At 42.2% G+C, this 23,911-nt stretch overlaps 1 protein-coding gene across 5 annotated transcripts in view; it reads left to right on the forward strand.

The window, feature by feature from the left end:
* Window positions 1-1,323: 1,323 nt before the first annotated feature.
* Nhsl2 (NHS like 2) overlaps window positions 1,324-23,911 on the forward strand; it is a 289,493-nt gene continuing 266,905 nt past the window's right edge. For 3 of the 5 annotated variants that reach the window (XM_078034696.1, XM_078034697.1, XM_078034698.1), the window contains exon 1: window positions 1,324-1,831. In XM_078034696.1, coding sequence (XP_077890822.1) covers window positions 1,552-1,831 — 280 coding nt within the window. In that variant the 5' untranslated portion in view covers window positions 1,324-1,551. The remainder of the gene's footprint in view (window positions 1,832-23,911) is intronic. The other 2 variants (XM_078034700.1, XM_040281928.2) reach the window with 2 other exon arrangements.

Raw genomic sequence — 23,911 nt, forward strand, 5'->3', positions numbered from 1 at the left:
AAATTCCTGGGGTTACAAGCCACTGTGCCTAGTTGTAGAGCCTTCTAGAACTGCTTAAGGGACAATTTATTCTTTGGAGGAATGAGTGGAAACAGGCTGCTTTCAGGATCTTTAGTCAGACACAAGTATTCTGTTCCGACTATTTTGCTAATAGATTATAGGGATTATGAGGATCTGAATAATTATAGGATGAAAGATGAGGAGAGAATAAGGGAAAAAAAGAAATGGAAGAACACCCAAGTCAAAGAAGTAGATTAAAAGAGAATCAGATTCTAACATGGTGTGTTGAAGTATTCTGAGTGGAAACCCCAAGTGCACAAGGACATGCACAATTAGCCACTCTGGTTTTCTGAGGACAACAATGTCTCTCTCTTTTCTACCTTCTAAAATGGAGAAAAATCAGGACATGCATTACAGGGTTGTTAACACTGAAAGCTCACCCAGGCTTATGTACCCACTCCTGAGACATCCCAGGAGTCCAGTATGGCCAGGGATGGAAGCCATCCCAGTTGGCAGGGCCTACCAGAGAGAAACAGTTCTATGTTCTGTTTTTGCATGAAATATGGAATAGCGTTCCTCCATTTGAACTGAATCTATTACTCTACAAATGGGTCTGCCTTCCTCCCTCCCTCCCTCCCCCTTCCTCCCTTCCTCCTTCCCTTCCTCTCTTCCTTCCTTCTTCCTTCCATTTTGATGTCTTTTCAGCAGTCTGGGCACTGAGGGACATCCAGAGACATTTCCCTCCAAAGCAGTCGGGTGAAACACTTGGTTTCCCCCTTACTTCCAAGCTCCTGGGTGCTAGCCGCATATACTCAGCCTATTCTAGCTGGTGCATGGCACCGAGTATATGTTTGGGGAAGGAAAGGTAGATGAATGAAGCCAACTATTCGGGTGTGGGCATCGGTGCACTTGAAATTGTATTTACAGAGAAAAAGTTTGAGTTAAAAAAAAAATTAGACAAAGCAGCAAACAACTTTAACCAACAGTACCCAGGCACGAGCTCCACAGTAGGACGCAGGCACATATCCTGCACTGAACATCACACACACACACACACACACACACACACACACACACACACACACACATACACACACACACACTCACGCAGACCTTCCTTCTTTCACGCTCCAGCTCGCTCTTTCTACTCCTACTTCCCTTTCCCTCCTCTCCCGGATCAAGCGTTAATCTGCGAATCTCTGACCGCAAAAGAAAAAAAAAAAAGGTGGGTGGGGGGATCCCGAAGTAGTAGAGGGAGGAGGAGGAGGAGTAAGGCGGGGAGGAGGAGGAGGAGGAGCCCGGCGAAACAGAGTCAGAGGGACTGGTGGCTCCAGCGGGTGTGCAGCCCGGGGGGAGCCGGCGCTCTCGGCGGTGAACCCGTCAGCCCGCCCACCCGCCCGGCGTCTTTGGCGCCCGCTCGCTCGCCGGCCCGCGCCTAGGGGCCTGCTACACCCGGAGCTGGGGCCGCCTCTCAGGGGCCCTCGGGCCAGGGGCGCCTTTCGGGGTGAGCCAGTCACGCCGCCAGGCTGGTCCCCCGCATCCACGACCGGGATGCCGTTCTACAGGCGCACGGTTGTGCCCCAGCGTCTGTGCCCGCGCAACCCTCCGCAGCCGCTGTCTGAGCTCCGCGACGTGAGCCACCTGGCCGCGCTCAGTCTGCTCCGGCAACTAGCCGACCTATGTGGCCACTCACTGGCTCTGCTCGAAGACATCGAGGGGCACCTGCTGGCCCTGGGACGCCGCACCGACAGCCTATGCAGGCGCACCGTGCGCCTCCGCCGCCGCCTTCCCTGTCGCCTGCTTGGCCCGCAGGAAGACGAAGAAGAGCTAGGTAAACTATGCCCTGGCGACTAGCGACCCCGCGACTACCCCGCCTCTGGGGGCGCCAGCAGACATTTAGTTCTGTGCCCACCCCTCCCCGCTTCTCTCCGTCCTTCTCTTCTCCTTTCCTTCCCTTTAGGATGAGGGGATACCGTTTCCTCAGTCCCCACCCTCCCCCGCTGCTCTATCGCTGGAACTTCCAGCTCCTGGACACGGTCGCGCCGTCCTGAGTGTCCCTGTGTACTCACAGGGGATTCTGGCCCTGGGTTTGAGGCCAGAGAGCTGGGGGAGGAGGGGGGCGCAGGGTCCGGGATGGCTTCGGCGCCGCCCTCAGGACCCAGGCGTCCCTATCCGTGGCGTCGGGACGGAATGGCCGCGCCGGCGTCTTTACTTGGCTGTAGGAGCTTGGACACTTCAGAAAGCGCGCCGAAGCCGCCTGCTACCTTCACGGCGGCAGAAGCCAGGCAGCTGTGCCTATTGCCTTTAAACCTGTGCAACTTCGCGCAGGAACGTGAACGCGACTTTCACTCAGGGGAAACGTCTGAGAGCCCTCCTGCCTGTTTCTCCCAGCACTTTCTGGGCCGCTGAGCCAGGGAGTGGCCGGTAGGGGGAGGGGAGACTGCCCTGGACCTCGCTGACCCCCTACCACTAAAGTCCAGCTGCACAGATTTGCTGGAGAGAACCATGTAAAGAAACTGTCATCAATTTCCTGAAGTGCATTCACTTTGGGAATCAGCCTTGCCTGAGAAACACCAGGTCCCAGGGGCACTCTTGCTGAGTGTGTCTTTTACTACTTTGGATCCCAGTACTTTGAATGGGGGATCCTTTCTGTAGGAATGCAGTACCCCTTTAGATGTGAGGGACTATTGCTGAAAGCAAGTGGACTGAATTTGCTGGAAATGCTGACCACAGCTTGACCTGCCAGGTACCAGGGCCATATGGTGTCTACAGAAAGAGCAGTCTGACTAGAAAGTTTCAGGTGGAGGCAGAAGTTTGCACTTAAGAGTCTTAAGTCTTTTGATGTCTTGGAAAAAGATGGCCTGGGTCAGCCTTTCTCCATTGCAGACCCGGCTCCTTAAAGAAGGGACTGGAATCAAGAGGCTCTGGCACCCCTCTTCATAAAGGTCTCTGACCTCTGAGGTGCATGGCAGAGGTCACTAGTAGAGAAAAAAGGAATTGAGTTCTGTGAAAAAAGGAAGGTGGAAGATACAGATGACTGCCAGATGGAATGTAGACATGGAACCAGAAGCCTTTGCAAGGCAGGGGACCAGGAGAAGGGGCCCTAGATCTGGGTAGTTCTCAGTTAACAAAGAGGGTAAGAAGGTCATTGGGGTTTTGTTATTGTTGTTTTGGTTGGGTTGGGTTTTTGCTGGGGTCCCACTGATTACCAGGATTAGTCTAGGAAAAATTTGTGACAGCTTAGGGAGTAGTTTCCAAAATCCCTGCAGAGATCCACTTACTAAATTCAGCAGGGTAAGTTAAGGACAGGGAGGAGGCTCTACTTTTCCAACTGTACCTTTCTGTCTACTGAATCAACTAGCCCTTTCCATAGGAGTGAAGGCATGGATTCACCAAGTCACCTGAAGACCTAACCATTTGCAGTGATCTGCTGGGTTAGACAGAGATGACTGTATGCTATGGATATCTTTGCCTAAAGGGAGAGAATAATTCTTAAGATAAATTGCCATTGGTTTGGCTTCTTGGAAGTTTGCAAGAGCTGGGAGAGTGGCCATCTTTCATCTTTAGTGGGGCCATTTTCCTTTGAGAATGTACATGTCAATTGGCTCAGAGGCACCCCAGGGACAGCTGCATAAATGGAACATAGATACCTTCTGTAAGTTGGCAGAAAGGTCTGAGTTTTCCATTTTCTGGTCTGATGCCCTACCCTAGACTCCCCTTGAGGTTCCCGTGCACACTTTTCTCTTCAGGAGCTGTGATTGCATAGCACTTAAATTAGACCTTCTCAGTAATGGTCTGAGCATAAGTGCCAAATGCAAAGAGATTTGGGGAACATAATCAGTTTACCATCTGGCACCCGCTTGTTGCTTGGGCATAAGTTTCAACAAGGTGTCGAGTGGGCTGTATATTGGATTTTAACCATAAACAAATCAACAAAACCCAGAAATTGTCAAATCTTGCCCTTGTTTCTTCCAAGTACCTTTTCCTTCTAGCACTCCCACTCCCTTACTGACTATTTTGCTGGGGACCAGCACTTCTAGTCAGCATTTTACCCTATATATCACCCATTTGGCAGGATTTCCCCTTATGTTTTTCTCTAGCTATTTCTTTTGACCATGAGGGCAAGAGAAACCTGGGAAGAAGGGAGGGAGAGAGGACGGTTTGGAAATAACATGGCCAGAGTGAATGACAGCTGACAGGCCAGCAGCTTGTAGCCTCCCTGCAGGGACAACTTGGCTGCCACTTATGGGCTGAATAGTGGCAAATCACACTGGCCCACAGCCTGCAGGCTGGGCTGGGGCCCTGGAAAGCAGCAGGGGAGAACAGGGAAAGCAAGAGAGAGATAGAGGAGGAGAAAGTGGATGCTAAAGGAATCCAAGTGCTCTCTATACTATCAGAGGTCACACCCCCACCATCTTCAAGGTTACAGGGGTGGGACTGGGCTGGCCTGGTTGCCTGGCAACCCCCCCCCCACCCACACACTGAAAGTTGTTCTTCAGTAACCTGAACCCTTTTGAGACTGCCCTAGAAGCTCTTGTAACTTGTATGGGGTGGGGGATGGGGGAGGAAAGGGAGAGGGCATATTCAGGTCTGCACCAGACCCCTCTGGATGTGGAGCTGTAGCCATGACCACACCCTAGGCATGGCCTTGCCTATAAACTGAGTTTTTCCCCACATCTGGTTTTAGATGTGACCCATTTTATTGCATCTGTGGCCAGCACTCTGTGCTCTTCGTCTCAAGAATGGTATGGTCAAAGCCAGTGGGAAATAATTCCATGCCTGCCACCATATGTTGAGTCAATCCAAGCTTTCCAACTCCTCCCTCTGAGATCTATTTAATGTTTGTAGGCGCTCAGATGATAATTACAAAAGCAATCAGATCATAGGCCTAAGGGTATAATATCTCCTTCGAGATCCAGGAAGTCACTGAAGCACTAGATAACTCCAGGTATGTTTAATAACACTGGAGAGCTATGATTTTACACTGACTCATGAACTTGCTGCAGGAAAGATGCTCGGTTGCTTCTTGCAGTTATTTTGGCTTGAATATCACCAGCAGGGTCCATGATGGAAACTCCCTCTTCATCTTTATGTAAAATTCCTGCCTCTTGATTTTCCAACTTTGTGGCAACTCTGGCTTCAAATCAGAAAAGACAGCTGGTTTATTTATGTTTAAAATGATAGTTTTAGTGCAAGGGGAGACTATTGTAAATCTATATGAAGATGAAAACTGCACCTCCTGACTGCAACCAGTTTGCCATTAAAAGAGGTGTATATTTCCTGAATCTGACCATCCTTGATGAGGAGGAGGGGAGATGCTCTTTTGAGTCAGACTGTGCAGAGAGGATCTTTAGAGACTTGAGACAGACATAGCCAAGGCTCACTTTGTTTATGTCATACCTGTCAGCCCCAGAGGCCCTTGGGGCAGTGGGTTGATAGAAGGGAGAGGAGAAACAAACCCGTTTATTTTATTTTTTTTCTTTTTTTCTTTCTTCACTTTCCACTTTCTTTTTAAATACCGTGAAATTCCTGGTCTGCTTCATGGCATTTTCATGTGTTGAAAACATCTTCCCTGGAAATTTGGACACCAAAATGTCCACTAGAATTTCTTCTACTTTAGAAACAAAAAATTTAATCCTCTCCTTTTTAAGACACGTGAACAGCTAACGTGATAAAAGTGTCAAGGATTTTGGAATGCTAATAGGAGAAGATTCAAGTTATGGTTCTTGGGCTCAACTTTAACCTTGATGAAGTTGATTATGTTTCAGGAGAAGAGTAGTGCATTTGCATCATCTGTCTCTATCTGTACCTCTCTGGCTTGGGTGGAGTCTGTTTATACTATGTGATGCCAAAATTTTAGTCATTAACCATTATGAGCATCATGGCATCTGATACCCCAGGACCAGAAAGGTGAAGGGACCTGTCCAAAGTCACCCAGCTGGATCAAGACCTTTAGTAGCTGTAAGTGCTGAAAAGATTTTAGCCTTCCCATGTATAATTCCAAATGAGAGGACTAGAAACCTTCAAATAAAATATTATTTTTTGAAATGACTCCAAGCTCACTTGTATGTTGAAATTAAAATAGCTTTTTAATAGATCCTTTCTATCCTCCTCCCCCTCTCTTTTCTACTCCTGTTGTTAATGGCCTAAGCATGTATTCAATTTACCTATTTGGGAATATGGCACTGGTCAAGTCACATAGCAGGACAGTGACAGGAAGCCTCTATCTAGAAGCCAGGCCTTCTGATATTCCAGGCCAGTGCTCTGCCCTCCACAGCGGCACTTAAGTTCAAAGTCAGTTGTTCATTGAGAGTTGCTGCTCTGGCATTTTCTTCAACTGGAATTTGTCCAGGACCATGACAATTTCTGCTACCTTTAGTTACTGAGGGATGCTTTAAAGAACAGGCCCGGTATGGTTTCTATAAGTTGCCACTTGGGGGGCAAACTAGAGCTGAAGAGGAGGGAAGATCAACCTTGCATCTTACAGAGAATAAACATGAGGCTACAGGCTCTTATTAAAATAAAAGATAGTCTCCTTTAAGGTTTGAGTGAAAAATTGCCCTGGAAAAATGATACTCAGAGGGAAAAAAAGTATCTGCCCAGTGACCCTGACACTTTCCTCTTAAGGTCACCTTTTCTTTGGGGTGTTTCATTTCCAATCCTTCTACCATCTTTATACCTGCTCTTTTCCCTTGAAGCTTTCAAACCAACTATGGACACTACCCCACCCCCCAAAGCATCCTGACTATTTTCTGTTATTATAGTAGAGCCTAGTTGGCATTTCAAAAGGCACTTTTTTATTAAAAACCAAGGGGAATAAGAAAGTTAAATTATTACCAGAAATGCATTTAGCATATGTGTTTTTAAGGTATGGATTTCTTATCCTTCAATGCTTAAGTAGCTTAACAGGCTGGTTGGCTTTGCTTCTCTGTACCCCTTCAGAGGCCTCAAATCACCTTTTCCTCAGACCATTATTTTCTAGCCTTGAAGAGTAGGCATATTTTTGCATGTGCCCTTCTTTGCCCTTATATTGGCTTCTAGAGACCCATAGGTAAATATGACCCAGTCTCTTACTTGGAGAGTTCCCAGTAAACAGTGTTGGATGCTATCTCATTTTTCACCACATCAGCATGCAGTGCCTGGGCATTGGGCCTTCTTTTTCAGGTTGGGGATAGCAGATAATCACAACTAGGACCCCAGTTCACACCCTAGTGGATTCTTCCATTCAGTCTGGGTTGGGGTCCCAGGATGGATTTAGGGCTTTTAAAATCTCTTATGAAGTAAAAAAGCCAAACACTAAACCAAACAACAATAGAATGCTACTTTGAATTCAGCAATGATTTACATGGTTTTATATTTTAAACCTGAGAACTTTATCTTCATATATATGTAAAATAGTGCTAGGCTGGTGATACAGCTCAGTTGGTATAGTGCTTTCCTGGCATGTACAAGACCCTGGGTTCAATCCTCAGTAACACACACATACACACACACACACACACATACACACACAAAGAGAGAAGTGCTTATTCAATGGATGGACAATGCTTGGTGGATCTGCAAAGTCACAAACTTCTTGTGATAACACCATAGCCCTCTAGAATTTTCTACCCTCAGTTGGGAACCACTAGTCTGGTCTTCCTGGTTTAAGCTATCATCTCTTCCCTGCTCTGTAGAGTTCCATGATTTTACTCAGATAAGCCCTCATAGACATATTATTTTTAAAATTTATTTTTATCATTTATTATTTTAATTGCACAGATTTATGGGGAAAAGAATGATAATTCAGCACATATATACAATGTATAGTGATCAGAAAAGGGTAGCTAATATTAAACATTAAAAATGTTTTAAATGTCCTTAAACATTAAAAATTTATTAACACATAATAATTGTACATATTTATGGGGTACAGTGTGATATTTCAATACATGTATACATTATATACAAATCAATTTTGATCTGTTATTACTTTGTGTTTGAAACCTTTGTGCGTGCGTGTGTGTGTGTGTGTGTGTGTGTGTGTGTGTGTGTGCGTGGTTATTATGAACTGTAATAAGCCCTATCCTAAAAAGCATTAGAACTTATTCCTACCTAACTTTATTTTATTTTATTTTTTGGTACTGGGGATTGAACCCAGGAAAACTTAACCACTGAGCCACATCCCAGCCCTATTTTGTATTTTATTTAGAGACAGGGTCTCACTGAGTTGCTTAGTGCCTTGCTTTTGCTGAGGCTGCCTGTGAACCCAGGATCCTCCTGCCTCAGCCTTCTGAGCTGCTGGGATTATAACTTTATTTTGGTACCCATTGTCCAACATCCCAATATACCTCTCTCCACATCGTTCTTAGTCTCCAGTAATCACTACTCTACATTCAGATAAATTTTTTTTTAGCTTCCACATATGAGCAAGAACATGTGGTATTCATTTTCCTGTGCCTGACTTATTTCACTTAAGATAATGTCCCTCAGTTCCATCTTTTTCTGCTGTAAATAATAGAGTGCATAGGATGACAATATCAAAACTACTTTAACAATACCACCGACAGGAGTATATAAGTAGCTTGTCACAAGGGCTGTGTTTGATAGAGGGTCTGGGGTCTGGGGTTGTAGCTCAGTGGTAAAGCGTTTGCCTAGCACTTGTGAGGCAGAAGGTTTGATCCTCAGCACTACATAAAAATAAATAAATGTAGTGTGTCCATCTACAACTAAAAAATATTTTAAAAACAGTGGGTCTGGTCATGCCTGAGAAAACTAAGTATCAGCCCTTTAAATTGGGGAGGTTTGCACAATCAGGCAGCTCTTCCTCCTTCCCCATTTCTGTCCTATATTCCTTTCTTCCCTCCCTCCTGTCTCTTTCTAAAATGTAATATCCTCAATTAAATATATGCTCCTTAAGGATAGGGGTCTTTACTTGTTTTTACTGCCATGTCATCAGCTCCTAAAACCATGCTTGGCATCTGAAAGGCACTTCATAAATAATGTACCTGTTTGCCAGTGCACATTTATGGAGCCCCTGACCCTCGGCTGGCCCTGTGCAGGTTTGTGGAAATATGGAGATAAACTAGAATGCAGGCCCACAGACCAGTGGGAAGAGCAATTAATTGTCCTGCTGTGGAGATAAGCCTAGGGGTTCCAGGAAAGGCAGGGGAGGCACACCTGATTCAGCAAGGAGCTGGAAGAAGCTTCCAATAGAATGTAAAGTCTGAGTTCGAAGGAAGATCTGGAGCCCACCCGTTGAAGAAGGTGGGGGAGGGAATTCCTGGCACAGGAAGTTGCCTGTGCAAGGACCTGGATATATGAGAGAGCTGGTGTGGGGGAGGAACTACTGTGAGGGATTCAGGAGCAGAGGGCACAAGGCACCTCATGACTCAGAACAGGCCCCCAGGGTGGGGGTGGGGTGAGGAGCCCCTCACATCCTGTTTGTTGGCTGAAGAGTTGGAGACTGGAGAGTATTGGGGAGGTAAAAAAAAAATGCATAATTAAAATGAAGTTGTAAAATTAACTGTTGATTTTCTTGATCTACATTCAATTTCATTATTGTGGAACAGATGAGACCTTGGTAACCTCAGCCCTTCCCTGCTTTGCAGAGTCAGGTCCTGACCCCCCCCCCACACACACACACACTCCCGCCCCTGCCCCTCCCACTCAAGAAGGCTAGAGCAGAAGAGACTCCAAGCCACAGCCACTATGAGAGAGAGACACAAAGCAAGAGTCTACCTGCCTGTGTGTCCACCGCTGTGCATATCCAGTTGTACTGCAAAGCTAAATATATTATCATGCCCATGTTTTTCTGTGAGTGGGGGCATTTTAGGTTTGACAGTATCTTTTATTATTATTAATCTTTCTAAAGATCATAGGTTCTTCAGATTGGTCTGTAATTCATCTAAGGAAAAATTAGGAAAAAATGTTCTTTTTCTTTTTTAGTGCTGGGAATTGAACTTAGGCCCTCATCCATGCTAGACAAACACATTACCACTGAGCTATATCCCCAGCCTAGAAGAAATGTTTTTTTGTCTTTGGAAAATGGGCCTAAAGAGGAAATAAGTTTTAAAAATATATCAGCTGTTTTTACTTTTTTTGGAATTGTTTGCTTCTGAGAACAGTGTAATTAGCTGCTTGACAACTTATAGTCAGATCCCCAGTATTTGTAAAATACCACACTCAGATTATTCTCTTCCACTAGGAGGTCCTGAGGTGACAGAGGTCTCCTTACATGAACATCCTCACAGGCTCTCTACCTTGGCAAGAGGTGGCATCCCATTGCTGTTAGCAAGACAGAACTTGTTGTTGTTATTTACTGTGTGTCCCCTTTAAATCAGCAATTCTATTTCCAGGATCTTATGTTAAAAACATAATCAGACCAGGTATGGTGGTACATGCCTGTAATTCCAATGACTCAGGAGGTTAAGGCAGGAAGATCACAAGTTTGAGGCCAGCCTCAGCAATTTAGCGAGGCCCTATGGAACTTAGTGAGATCCTGTCTCAAAAAATAAAAAGGGATAGAGATGTAGCTCAGTGGTAAAACACCCCTGGATTCAATCCCCAATACCAAGAAATTTAAAAAAAATTAAAAATCAGATATTGTGGGGAAAAATATTTAAGGGTCCTCATTGCATCTTTTGGTTATGTATAATAACTGGAAAAATGAAAATAGCCTAAGCATTAAATAATAGAGAAACACATATAAATTTTTCTAAGTATGTGGTAGAATAATACACAGCTATGAAAAATCATGCTGTAACAAATACACAAGGAGACGTGGAAATGTACAACATAATGGTAAGTGAAAAAACATGGTGTTAAATTGCACGTTTAAGATTGGTGTAGTGGGGGCTGGGGATGTGGCTCAAGCGGTAGACGCTCGCCTGGCATGCGAGAGGTGCTGGGTTCGAGGATCCTCCACACCACATAAAAATAAAATAAAGATGTTGTGTCTGCTGAGAACTAAAAAATAAATATTGAAAAATTCTCTCTCTCTCTCTCTCTCTCTCTCTCTCTCTCTCTCTCTCTCTCTCTCTCAATAAAGTCTATCTTTAAAAAAAAAAAGATTGGTGTAGTGGTACACACCTGTAATCCCAGTGACTTTGGAGGCTGAAGCAGGAAGATCACAAATTTGAGGCCATCCTCAGCAATTTAGACAGATCCTCAGCAACTTTGAAAGACCCTGTCTTAAAGAAAAAATAAAAAAGGAATGGGGATGTAGCTCAGTGGTAAAGCACCCCCTGGGTTCAGCCCACAGTACCTAAAAAAGTTGCATGTATATTATCCAAAGTAAAATATGTGTACATGTCATATACATGTACACCAAAAAATGGAGAGGTATATTCTAAAATGTTAATAATGGTTCTCAGAGTGATATCCTATCTATAGGGATGAATGTGCTATAGTTTGAGTCTTGAATGTTGCCCAAAAGCCCATGTGTTGAAGGCTTGGTCCCCTTCTTGTGGTACTACTTGGAGGTGGTGGAACCTTTAAGATGGGGCATAGTGGGAGGTCTTCTGGTCATAGAGGACATGCCCTTGAAGGTGATAGTAGGACCCCTTCCTATCTCTCTTTGATTCTTGGCTGACATGAAGTGAACAGGCCTTCTCTGCCACATTCTCCTGTTCCCATAATGTACTGTGCCACCACAGGCCCAAAGCAAGTGGCTGTGGACTGAAACCTCTGAAACTGTGAACCAAAATAATTATTTCAGGTATTTTGTCACAATGACAGAAAGCCAACTAACACAGGGTATTATTTATTTTTTTCTGTATACGACTCTGCATTTTTCAAAATTTCCAAAATGATGATATGCTCCTTTGAATAAATAAGACAAATTTAATGGATGACACGTTAAAGGAAGGATCTTGGGATTTGGAATTAGCAGCTGTGAGTTTAAGTCTCAGTTCAGCACATCATAACTGACTGATATGTCTGAGCCACAGTTCCTCATCTGTAAAATGGAGTTCACACTACCCAGTTCAGAGAGTGGTTGTGAGGATCCAATATAATGTATATAAAATGCCTGGTGCATACATCATGATTATGCACACCATCATGCGATACAAACAAATAAGATGAAATTCCACCAATCCTTTTGAACCCCCTGGATGGTTGTACTGTCAAAGGCTTATTTATAATAAGAATGTTTCCTAGACAGCTCCAAATTTCAGCCATTCTTCCCTTCTCTGGAATATGTAAAGAATGCTTGTGTGCCCACGGAGGAGCTGCATCTTGCTTTTGAGGCTGTCAGCTCATCTCTCCCAACCCGAGGATTTTCCTTTCCTTTGACTCCTCCCTTCATTCTCCCCCACTGACATCTGTTCACTGCCTCACCAACCAAGGGGGAAAACATTCTTTGGAGCTGAAGCTGAGACACCACTGAGAGTCCTGGCAGCCTTGGGATATTTGTCAGAGAGTATATGTGGTGTTGGCTGACCACAGATCCCACCAGGCTGGGGTGCCAATAAGGGGCTTTCATGGAGGAGCAGAGGACAGATGCAGACCCATCAGTCAGGCAGCATCCCCTGTCTTTGGGCACAGCTCTTGACCAAGTGTCTTGCTGGCTCTGTTCTCTTCCCCTGGGGATGTATACATGGCTCCTGGCTGGGTTTACCAGTTTTACAGAATCAACCTAGATTATGGGTTAAAGAAACATTTTTCTCACAAAACTTATGGGGCCTAATGGTATTAGGCAAACTATTTGATATTATATCAATATAATATCAAATATCAAATAGTTTGCCTAATGGTATTAGGCAAACTATTTGATATTTCAATGAAATATCAAATAGTTTGCCTGATGGTCTAATAGGCCTGACTCTTACAAGTGTGGATATGGAGTAAATAAACCCTGAGCTCATAGTTGGGCAGCCTCAAGGTCGTGGGAACACCTTAGCAGTGTTTATAAGATGCCCAGACCACCTACATTTCAATCATCTAGTAAAATCCTTTACATCGTCTGATTGCATTTTCCATTTTTAAATTATAACCACAGAATCTTATACAGACCCTGGCTACAACACCAAATCTCAAAACAAAACAAAAAACAAACAAACAAAAAATCTCCCAGGGAGCTTTAAAAAGCTATGAATGCTGTGACTCCACCCAATATCAATAAAACCAGAATTTCTGGGGGCATGGGGCCCAGGAATAAGTATTTTTGAAGATCCTACTTGCAGCTGGAGTGAAAAACCCTTGCTATGTTACCGATGGTTAAAATAGGACGAGACCAGGGTAGAGTTTCCCAACCTACTTGAGCACATACCTTTTTTTGTGTGTGATGCTGAGGATGCAACCTGGGGTCTGGAACTTGCTAAGTAAGTGCTCCACCACTGAACTGCACTCCCAGCCCCTGGCCACATAATCTTTTACAACTATATTTGTGGATAATGAACATGGACTATAATGTAGGCTTAGATTAAAATAAGGGACAAATAGGTGGTCTCATGTATGAATTAATTGCAAGCAGTAATGCTACACAATTAGATAATGTACTTCTGAATTTTTATAAGAGAACAAAAGCAGAAAAAATGGAGCCACTTTATTTCATTAATAAAAATAATAAATAAATGTTAAAGTTAAATAAACATCTTTTATTTTACATTTTGTGCCTATAACATGTCATCAAAACCCACTAACATTTTAAATGAGGACATCATTTTTGTTTTCTTATGTCATAGCCACTTAATATCACATATGATGACACTAGGTTGGATCCCTACATCTGATCAAACTCAACTTACTTTTCTTTGAGATAGAATATGAGGATTCCACTATGCACATTTGTTGGAAGTGCAGGCAAGAGGGGGAAAACTGCCACTTAGTAATATTTAGTGTTCTGAATTAGGTTATGTCAGAAATTACAAATAGAAGTTGAAATGGTTGCCTCTGAATCAACGTATAGATTGAATTCCATGCTTTCTCGTGATCTCTGATGTGGTACTCCATTTTATGCACACAAATTCTTTTATTAATAATAATGTAGAATGGCAAAATTCACCATATAAATGTACCGAGTATTCGTACACCCATATATACTTCAATAAATGCAATTTAGAAGAAAGAGTATTTATCTTTTTCCCTCAAATACTTTCAGAATGTGGCTCTCCTCCAACAGCCACCCAGAGAGAAGAAAAGGTCTGGTACAAAGGCATTTCTGGGGTCAGTGGCCAGGTGTTTGGACTTCTTTTGCAGAATCTCCCCTGTGGCTATTTTGGGGTCCTGAGACAACCACTTAGGTGACTCTGTGAGCAGCCCCCTGGGAAATACTGGTACAAAGGGAACAGGAGAAAGGGGAGAACTCTGGGAGATACTTTTGGCAAGCCCCCTCCCTGCTGTGATCAGAGAGGAAAGGTGCTAAAGGTAACCTCTATGGTTTGCCTCCCAACTAATACTGGACCCTGAGAATGATACACAGGCATTAGAGGAATTTTCTGAATGCTTTCACTATAAGGAAATGATGAACATTTGATAAGACAGATACTTTTAATCTGATGTAAACATTATTCAATGTATCTGAGTATGGTGGCAAGGGCCTGTAGTCGCAGCAACTTAGAAGGCTAAGTCAGGAGAATTGCTTGAGCTCAGGAGTTCTAGACTAGTCTGCAGAATTTAGTGTGACCCCATCTCAAAACATAAATTGAATAAACATTACACAGTGTAAACATGTATCAAAACATTGCATGGTACTATGTTAATATATACAATTTGTGTGCTTTTATCAGTTAAAAATTTAAAAATTCTTCCAGCAAAAAAATTTTTTTAAAGAAAAGGAATCTAAGAAGACTGAGAAGTATGTTTTCAGGAAGAGTTCTTCTGAAAATGGTGGAAATAAAAGGAAAAAAAATAGTACAGAAAAGTGGGAATCTATCCAACTCCCAGGAAACTTAGCTATTAAGAGAACAATTTTTTTTTTTTTTTTTAGAATTCTGGATAAGAAAATCTTGCTGTATTCCAACTTCCGGCCTGTATTACCTCTTGGAATAATGGGTTACATAAGTTCACTCCCCGTTGTGAAAGAGCTCAGTGAACTTTTTTTTCCCCCCATAACACCAAGTTAATGAAAACGGTAGATTTAGGAAAACAAATGTTATTGGCTTGCAGGGAGGTATTGTATTTTGTGCCTGTAGCTTCCAGACTACCTGACATGTGGGGACTGGGGTGGGGAAGGAGGGGAAAGAGATGGTGAAGGTGAGGAACCCCAGAAAACATTTATTGAATTCCTGTTACATGCCAGTAGGAGCTGCTAGCATATGTCGCAAATAGGTGCCCCCCCCCTCAAAGTAGAGGAATGACAAAAAATGTACCTCTTCTGAATGAACCAATTAGGAAAAGCCACCATTTTTGGTGGAACCTTTAGACAAAAGCATCATCTGTTTGTTGGGCCTAACAATTTGTAAAAGTCACCTCTTCTTGTCTGAATTATTAAAAACTGGAGTATTCTCTTAGTGGAACAAATTTTAAAAGTCACCCTCTCTGGGCATAATAAATAAAGGTGCTCATTTTTCTGTGGGCAGTCAGACAGGGCCTTGGGTTCAACTAAATTGTGGCCCCAACTTAAGACCCTTTTCGGGGTTCCCTTGTAGAAATACAACTTGCACAATAGTACAAGCAGTCCTATAATACCAGGTGCCACTATGTGCCACACTGAAATTTCTCAGAGAGAGAACCAGTTCTCAAGAAATATATATGACATCCCTTGCTAGTCTCACCTTATTTAACTTTCCTCATCTGCTGCCAGCTCCACCCTGCTGTGACCCCTTGCAGGACTTCTCCCTATGGTGATGAACCATCTACCCTCCATTTGCTGGGGCAACAGGCTTCTGACCCTGACAGTGGCTTCAGGCTAAATGTCTACTTTCTATGATGAAAAACTAGTGCTACTTGTTTATTGTGGTGGTGCATTGTTTCTGGGTTTTAACTGGGAAAACATCTCCATTGCTCCATACTTCACTATTGTTGAAGAACTTTGCTGTGTTCTACTGAAATGTCCTTTAAAACGGTGACTTTGGGCATAGCTGAGATATTTTCCCCTTTAATTTTCCAGTTTTTTTTTTTAATAAAGCAAGCAGTTTATCTCTAATCTGCTGATTTGGAACTAGCTCCAAAAAGCTAATTCCTTACCCTGATCGTTGTAGTAAGCCTGTGCCAGGCCCTGGGCCAGATATTGGTGATACTGAATTCCTAAGACTTACTGTTGACTCCTGAGTCTTACATTTCGTTGGGGAGACAGTATGGAAGGAGACAATCTTGCTAAGTCTTCTGTGAAAAGCATGAGGCATAGAGGCAAGGAAGCCTTCAATAGTCTTTTCCTCCTGTTTTCCTGAAAACGCCTATTCATCCTTTCACAGTTCCACTTAGACATTCTGCCTTTTCTTTCTTCCTTTTATTTTTTTGTTGCTAGGGATTGAACCTAAGGCCTTGCACATGCCAGGAAAACACTCCACCACTTGGATACTTGCTCAGTTCTTTTTTAAAAATTTTTAATTGTAGATGACCATAATATCTTTATTTATTTTTATGTGGTGCTGAGGATTGAACCCAGTACCTTGCACGTGAAAGGCAGGCACTCTACCACTGAGCTACAGCCCCAGCCCTCAATTATTTTTTTTTTCATTTTATTTTGAGACAGGGCTCACTGAGTTGCACAGGCTGCCCTCAAACTTGCAACCCTCCTGCCTCAGCTTCCTAAGCTGCTGGGATGACAGACTTGTGCCACAAGAACCCACCATTCCCAGCTCTTTAAAGACCTCTCTGATTTTCTCCATTATGTTCCTGCTGGACTTTGTTCACTTTTGCAACCCTTGTTTCCTCCAGGTGGCTCAGCCTGTGGGGAGATACTTAGACAGAGGCTGTCATTATGTATTGACCCTTTTTGAATTCATTTTGATTTCCATTCCTTTACCACCACTTGAAAGTAACATGATCTTCTTCTCTGGAACTTGGAAAAAACACTCTGGCCTTTCCTTACCCTAAGATGAACTGGAAGCTAGAAGTTAGAACTCTCTAAGAGATTTAAAGCCTTTCTTAAAGGTTGTGTGGATATGGAAATAGAACAGAATTGCTAAGACCTTTCCATCCTGATAAATTCAGCTGAGGGTCTAGGGGAGTTTCCAATAAATTCAGCTGAGCCCAAAGGAAACCATAGTTATATCAGATGATTGTGGACTAGGTACAGGCCTTTGGGTGTAGGAAGAAGCCTTCATTATGAGCCTGGCTTAATTTTTGCTTATTTTCCCCAGGTGTAAGCCCAGTTCTGGTACTTGTTAATAGGGATCATTTTCAGTGCTGAGCCTTGGTTCTCTGTCCAGAGAATCAGATGAAATCCTGTAAGGAAAAAGGCTTTGTGAATAAAACAGTCACCTCCTGAATGGTATATATTATCATCCTTTAGGGTAAGAATGGTGGCTAACTCATCCCTTTTTCTTGAGCTTGTAGTTTGGAAATAGGTATGATGTGAATGTTTGTTGAATGACTAAATGGCCTAGGAGGAGAAGGAGTTCCGTATTTTTAAAAAAAAAAAATCTTTGCTTATTATCCAATAAATCTGCTATGCTAATTAATGCTTACCTTTACTGCTTTGTAATTTTGCCATTACCAACACTATGAACCTCACAACACCCAAGAAGTGGTTTACTGACTCCTAAGTATTTTGCCTGCAACAGGATATGCCACTGCTACATTGATAGAGATGTCCAGGATATACAGCATTTTGTTTTAAGAGCTCCCACCAGACTCCCTAAGGGCTTTATTATTTTCCATGTCTGTGTCCTCCCAGTGCTCTGGTTATGCAGTTAGTTCTTAATGCATAGTTGCTGAATGACTAATAGAGAGAGGGAATAGCATGTTTTTGCAGTACTATTTGGCCACCCAGATAAACTCCAAATATCAGAAAATAACAGATGTGCCCCATTTTACTTTTGTTACTTTTGCACTTGAGGAGATTCCACCTTTAAATTTTTTTTTTATATTTATTTTTAATTTTTACTTATTTTGTTTTTTTAAATATTTTATTTATTTTTTTAGTTGTAGTTGGACACAATGCCTTTATTTTATTTATTTTTATGTGGTGCTGAGGATCAAACCCAGGGCTTCTCATGTGCTAGGCTGGTGCTCTATCACTGAGCCACAACAGCCCTTCTCATTTTGTTTTTATATTTATTATTTCTACACACACACACACACACCCCTTTTAAATTAAAAAACCTTTGAGCCAGTTGTAGTAGTGCATGCTTGTAATCCCAGTGACTCAGGAGGCTTAGGCAGGAAGATTGCAAGTTCAAGGCCAGCCTGGACAACTAGTGAGACTCTATCCCTAAATTAATTAATTAATTAATTAATTAATTAAAGGGCTTGGGGGTGTAGCTCAGTGGTAGACTACTTACCTAGCATGCAGGAGGCCCTATGTTCAATTCCCAGTACCTCAAAAACAAAAAGGAAAACAACAAAACAAAAAATCTGTGGCTTTTATTATTATATTTAAGAGCTTTCTATGTGAAAGGCAATATGTGCATCATTTTATTGTCACATTGATTCCAAGATATGTTAACTATTATTATCTTCATTTTCTTGATGATGAAACAGGCTCAGGGAATCGTTGGAGGTCTAGGGGTGTAGATCGTGGTAGAGTGTGTGTTTAGCATGTGTGTGGTCCTGGTTCTATCTCCAACATCAAAAATAAAACAGAACAAAAGTTGGGGAATAAGTTGAAAATCCAGAATTTGCATCCCCGTCTATGTTCTTTATCACAATGAATGGGGAATAGGTTATACTGAACCTGGGGACTGTGAAGGAATATGGGGTTTTTTGTTTGTTTGTTACAATGCCAGGGAGCAAACCCAGGGCCTAGCACATGCTAGGCAAGAGCTCCAACTCTGAGCTACCTCCCATCTTCCTGCCTCAACCTCTAAATAGCTGGAATGACAGATGTGCGCCACCACACCCAGCTGAAAGTGTTTTTACCACCATCAGGGAGCAGCCTAGTTGGGATAGTATCCCATGCAGCACTTTAGAGGGGAATCTAGGAGATTCATCAAGATTATATCTGGTGGGGCTAAAAAGAGAATTAAACTTTCTTGGGGAGGCAGAAAGAGAACAGGAAATTGAATTTTTCTCTAGGCAACTAGCATTTTTGTATTTCTTTTTCATTTATGAAGTACTTTTACATATGTTATCTTGTATTATCCTCATGACAGCTTTGTGAGTTATTACTCCTATTTGAGAAATGGGAAAAATAGACTCAGGGAGTTTGAAACTGATTTGCCCATGGTGGCAAGTGGGAAGGTCATGGAGACCAAGAAACTATTTGTGCTCTTTTAGGCACTGGAGATACAGGAGTGAACAAGACAGGCAAACCTCTTTGTCCTCATGGAGCTTATAAAGTAGATAAAATATGATTTATTTCTTTTCATTTGCCCTCTGTCACATAACTATTACTGGTTTTGATTTTCAACTTTAGCTGTGTTTTGGAATCGCCTGGCACACTTCAATAAAAACACTGATGTGTGTGAGTATGTGTGTAAATGTGTACACTTAAATTTTAAAACTGTTGGAATAAGCATTGGTTTAGAGCAGTGGCTCTCAACCTTGTTGCTTATTTTCCCCAGGTGCCCATTAGAATCACCATGGGAATGTAAAAAAGAAAAAATACACACACACACACACACACACACACACACACACACACACCAGTGTCTGAGCTTTACTCCAGGATCAATTAAATTAGAATTTCTGTGGTTGTATACAGACATTTGTACTTTTAAAATGTGCCTTCTCATCTGGGCTCAGTAGTGCGTGTCTGTAATCCCAGCTACTCAGGAGGCTGAGGCAGGAGGATTGCAAGTTTAAGGCCACCCTCTGCAATTTAGAAGAACCCTGGCTCAAAGTTGAAAAAAATAAAAAACAAACATGGCTGGGATGTACCTTAGTGGTACAGCACCCCGAGGTTCCATCCCCAGTACCATAAAATAAATAAATAATAGACGAATACAATTTGCCTTCTCGAATGATGCTGCTGAGTACAAGGTATGGGGTTTGCATGTTGCACTTGGGACAAAGAACAACTTGATCCCATGATCCCAGACTGTACTCCTCACCTCACAAGAATATGGGTTATTGGTCTTTCATTTTCTCAATACATATTAATTCAGCAACTGCTGTATTTCTAACAAGTCCCTTCCCTTTCCTGGGTCCTAATTCCCTCCTTTTTAAAATGAAAGACTTGGTATCTCTGAGGCTTATTACAACTCAGTCTATAATTCTATATGGAAGATTGGCCTGGGAATGTTCATGGCTCAGAAGACTCACTCTTGGAGACTCAGGTTAAATTACAGATACTTTTAACAGTAGAGTATGCTTCATTTAAGAGAGAAATTCATGAAAACCCCAAAATGAGTGGGCAAGTCTTTTTCTCATATTAAACAGTCTGCCCACATATTAAACAGTCTTCCTCTCATTCATCATCTTGCTGACCACCAGGTTGGCAACACAGATGGGCACACAGGACATGATCAGAGGGAAAGACTCAACTGGGTCAGAATGAAAGTCAACCAAAGGGAAGAGAAAACAAAAATGAATGCCTTGCAGATCAAAAGCACTGGGAGCAGCAGAGAGCAAGCTAGAAGGCAACCCACCACTTGGCCTCATTTTTTTCTTTACACCTGTAATTCGTCTGACATTGGCAGAAAAATGATAATAATGGTAACTATTGGGTGGTATCATAGTGGTTAAGTGCTTGGACCTTGGGTCCACCCTCTCTGAGTTTGAGTCCTCACTCTTCCACTTGTTTTATTATGACCCTGGACAGGCAGACTGACCCTCTCTGTATTAATTTATCCCTTATTACTGTAAATACGTGATCCTTATAATGATAATAATGATAATACTTACTTCATAGCAACATGAAGCCTACAAGCCTGGCATGCATTAAATACTTATTACATAAAATTTATAAATAATCCTTCTGAGTAGGTGTCCAGCACTTGTAATTGCTCCTTAATCTTTATTTTAAGTGAAATAGGTACCATTTCCCCAATTTTATAGGTGAAGAAATAAAAAAAGACATATTGTCACAATGTCAGTACTATCTAAGTCATTTTTTGCAGTGAAAAAAAAATCAGTAAAGCCACAGAGCCAGGATTTGACCCCAAGGGAATTGATTTTTTATTGCTCACTCAACTACAGGACTCTACACAGGCCATTATATATATATTTTTTAATTTTTTATTTTTTTATTGGTTGTTCACAACATTACAAAGCTCTTGACATGTCATATTTCATACATTAGATTGAAGTGGGTTATGAACTCCCAATTTTACCCCAAATGCAGATTGCAGAATCACGTCGGTTACACATCCACAATTTTACATAATGCCCAATTAGTAACTGTTGTATTCTGCTACCTTTCCTATCCCCTACTATCCCCCCTCCCCTCCCCTCCCATCTTCTGTCTCTACCCCATCTACTGTAATTCATTACTCTCCTTGTTTATTTTCCCATTCCCCTCACAACCTCTTATATGTAATTTTGTATAGCAATGAGGGTCTCCCTTCATTTCCATGCAATTTCCCTTTTCTCTCCCTTTCCCTCCCATCTCATGACTCTGTTAAATGTTAGTCTTTTCTTCCTGCTCTTCCTCCTTGCTCTGTTCATAGTTGCTCTCATTATATCAAAGAAGACATTTGGTATTTGTTTTTTAGGGATTGACTAGCTTCACTAAGCATAATCTGCTCTAGTGCCATCCATTTCCCTGCAAATTCTATGATTTTGTCATTTTTTATTGCTGCATAGTACTCCATTGTGTATAGATGCCACATTTTTTTTATCCATTCATCTATTGAAGGGCATCTGGGTTGGTTCCACAGTCTAGCTATTGTGAATTGTGCTGCTGTGAACATCGATATGGCAGCATCCCTGTAGCATGCTCTTTTAAGGTCTTCAGGGAATAGTCCAAGAAGGGCAATAGCAGGGTCAAATGGTGGTTCCATTCCCAGCTTTCCCAGGAATCTCCAAACTGCTTTCCAAATTGGCCGCACCAATTTGCAGTCCCACCAGCAATGTACAAGAGTACCCTTTTCTCCACATCCTCGCCAGCACTTGTTGTTGTTTGACTTCATAGTGGCTGCCAATCTTACTGGAGTGAGATGGTATCTTAGGGTGGTTTTGATTTGCATTTCTCTGACTGCTAGAGATGGTGAGCATTTTTTCATGTACTTGTTGATTGATTGTATGTCCTCCTCTGAGAAGTGTCTGTTCAGATCCTTGGCCCATTTGTTGATTGGGTTATTTGTTATCTTATTGTCTAATTTTTTGAGTTCTTGGTATACTCTGGATATTAGGGCTCTATCTGAAGTGTGAGGAGTAAAAATTTGTTCCCAGGATGTAGGCTCCCTATTTACCTCTCTTATTGTTTCTCTTGCTGAGAAAAAACTTTTTAGTTTAAGTAAGTCCCATTTGTTGATTCTTGTTATTAACTCTTGTGCTATGGGTGTCCTATTAAGGAATTTGGAGCCCGACCCCACAATATGTAGATCGGAGCCAACTTTTTCTTCTACCAGACGCAGAGTCTCTGATTGGATATCAAGCTCCTTGATCCATTTAGAGTTAACTTTTGTGCATGGCGAGAGGAAGGGATTCAGTTTCATTTTTTTGCATATGGATTTCCAGTTTTCCCAACACCATTTGTTGAAGATGCTATCCTTCCTCCATTGCATGCTTTTAGCCCCTTTATCAAATATAAGATAGTTGTAACTTTGTGGATTAGTCTCTGTGTCCTCTATTCTATACCATTGGTCCACTCGCCTGTTTTGGTACCAGTACCATGCTGTTTTTGTCACTATTGCTCTGTAATATAGTTTGAAATCTGGTATCACTATACCGCCTGATTCACACTTCCTGCTTAAAATTGCTTTTGCTATTCTGGGTCTTTTATTTTTCCATATGAATTTCATGATTGCTTTATCTATTTCTACAAGAAATGCCATTGGGATTTTGATTGGCATTGCATTAAACCTATAGAGAACTTTTGGTAATATCGCCATTTTGATAATGTTAGTTCTGCCTATCCATGAACAGGGTATATTTTTCCATCTTCTAAGATCTTCTTCTACTTCTCTTTTTAGGGTTCTGTAGTTTTCATTGTATAAATCTTTTACCTCTTTTGTTAGGTTGATTCCCAAGTATTTTATTTTTTTGGAGGATATTGTGAATGGAGTGTTTTTCCTCATTTCCGTTTCAGAAGTTTTGTCGCTGATATACAGAAATGCCTACAGGCCATTATATTTGTCTGGATAGATTAAGGAACTGAGCTGGACGCTAGGGATGCTTGGAAGGAGGAAATGTGGGTCCCACTCAGAGAAAATTTTATTGTAGGTGGGGACACATACCTGTAAAAAGATAGCAATAGAAGGTACATCATGCCTGGTACTACAGGATTTTGGAGTAGTCCATCACAACTTTGTTGTGAAATATAGTTTGGATTCAGGCACTGACAGACATGGGGAGGGTGTGCTGGGAAGGGGAAGCTGCATGAGCAAGGAAAGGAGACTAGGACTGTGAGTGGTGTTTTTGGAATTGAGGAAAGTACTTCTCCTCTAGCATATTGTAGAGAATCTTTGGGAGGTCCCTCAAAGCTAATGCCAAGGTCAGGGGAGTGCCTGGGGCTACTGAGCCTCATTTATTTGGATTCTGTGGAAGCAGGTAATATAGAAACTCAGGCTGTCATGGCCACACAGGTCATGAGACCATCCAGTCCAAATTCATCATAGCATAGTAAGCAGCAAATAGTAGGCTTTGTCAGGCCAATATTTCTACCATGAAGTAGTGAATCAGAAAGCCTGGGTTCATTCCTAAAGATACCATTGAGTAGTACCCAAGTCTACTCTTCTAGCATTCTGAAGTTATCTTCAGAACTTGCTTTCAAATTTTC

The sequence above is a fragment of the Ictidomys tridecemlineatus genome, chromosome X (assembly GCF_052094955.1).
Source record: "Ictidomys tridecemlineatus isolate mIctTri1 chromosome X, mIctTri1.hap1, whole genome shotgun sequence".
Classification (NCBI taxonomy): Eukaryota; Metazoa; Chordata; class Mammalia; order Rodentia; family Sciuridae; genus Ictidomys; species Ictidomys tridecemlineatus.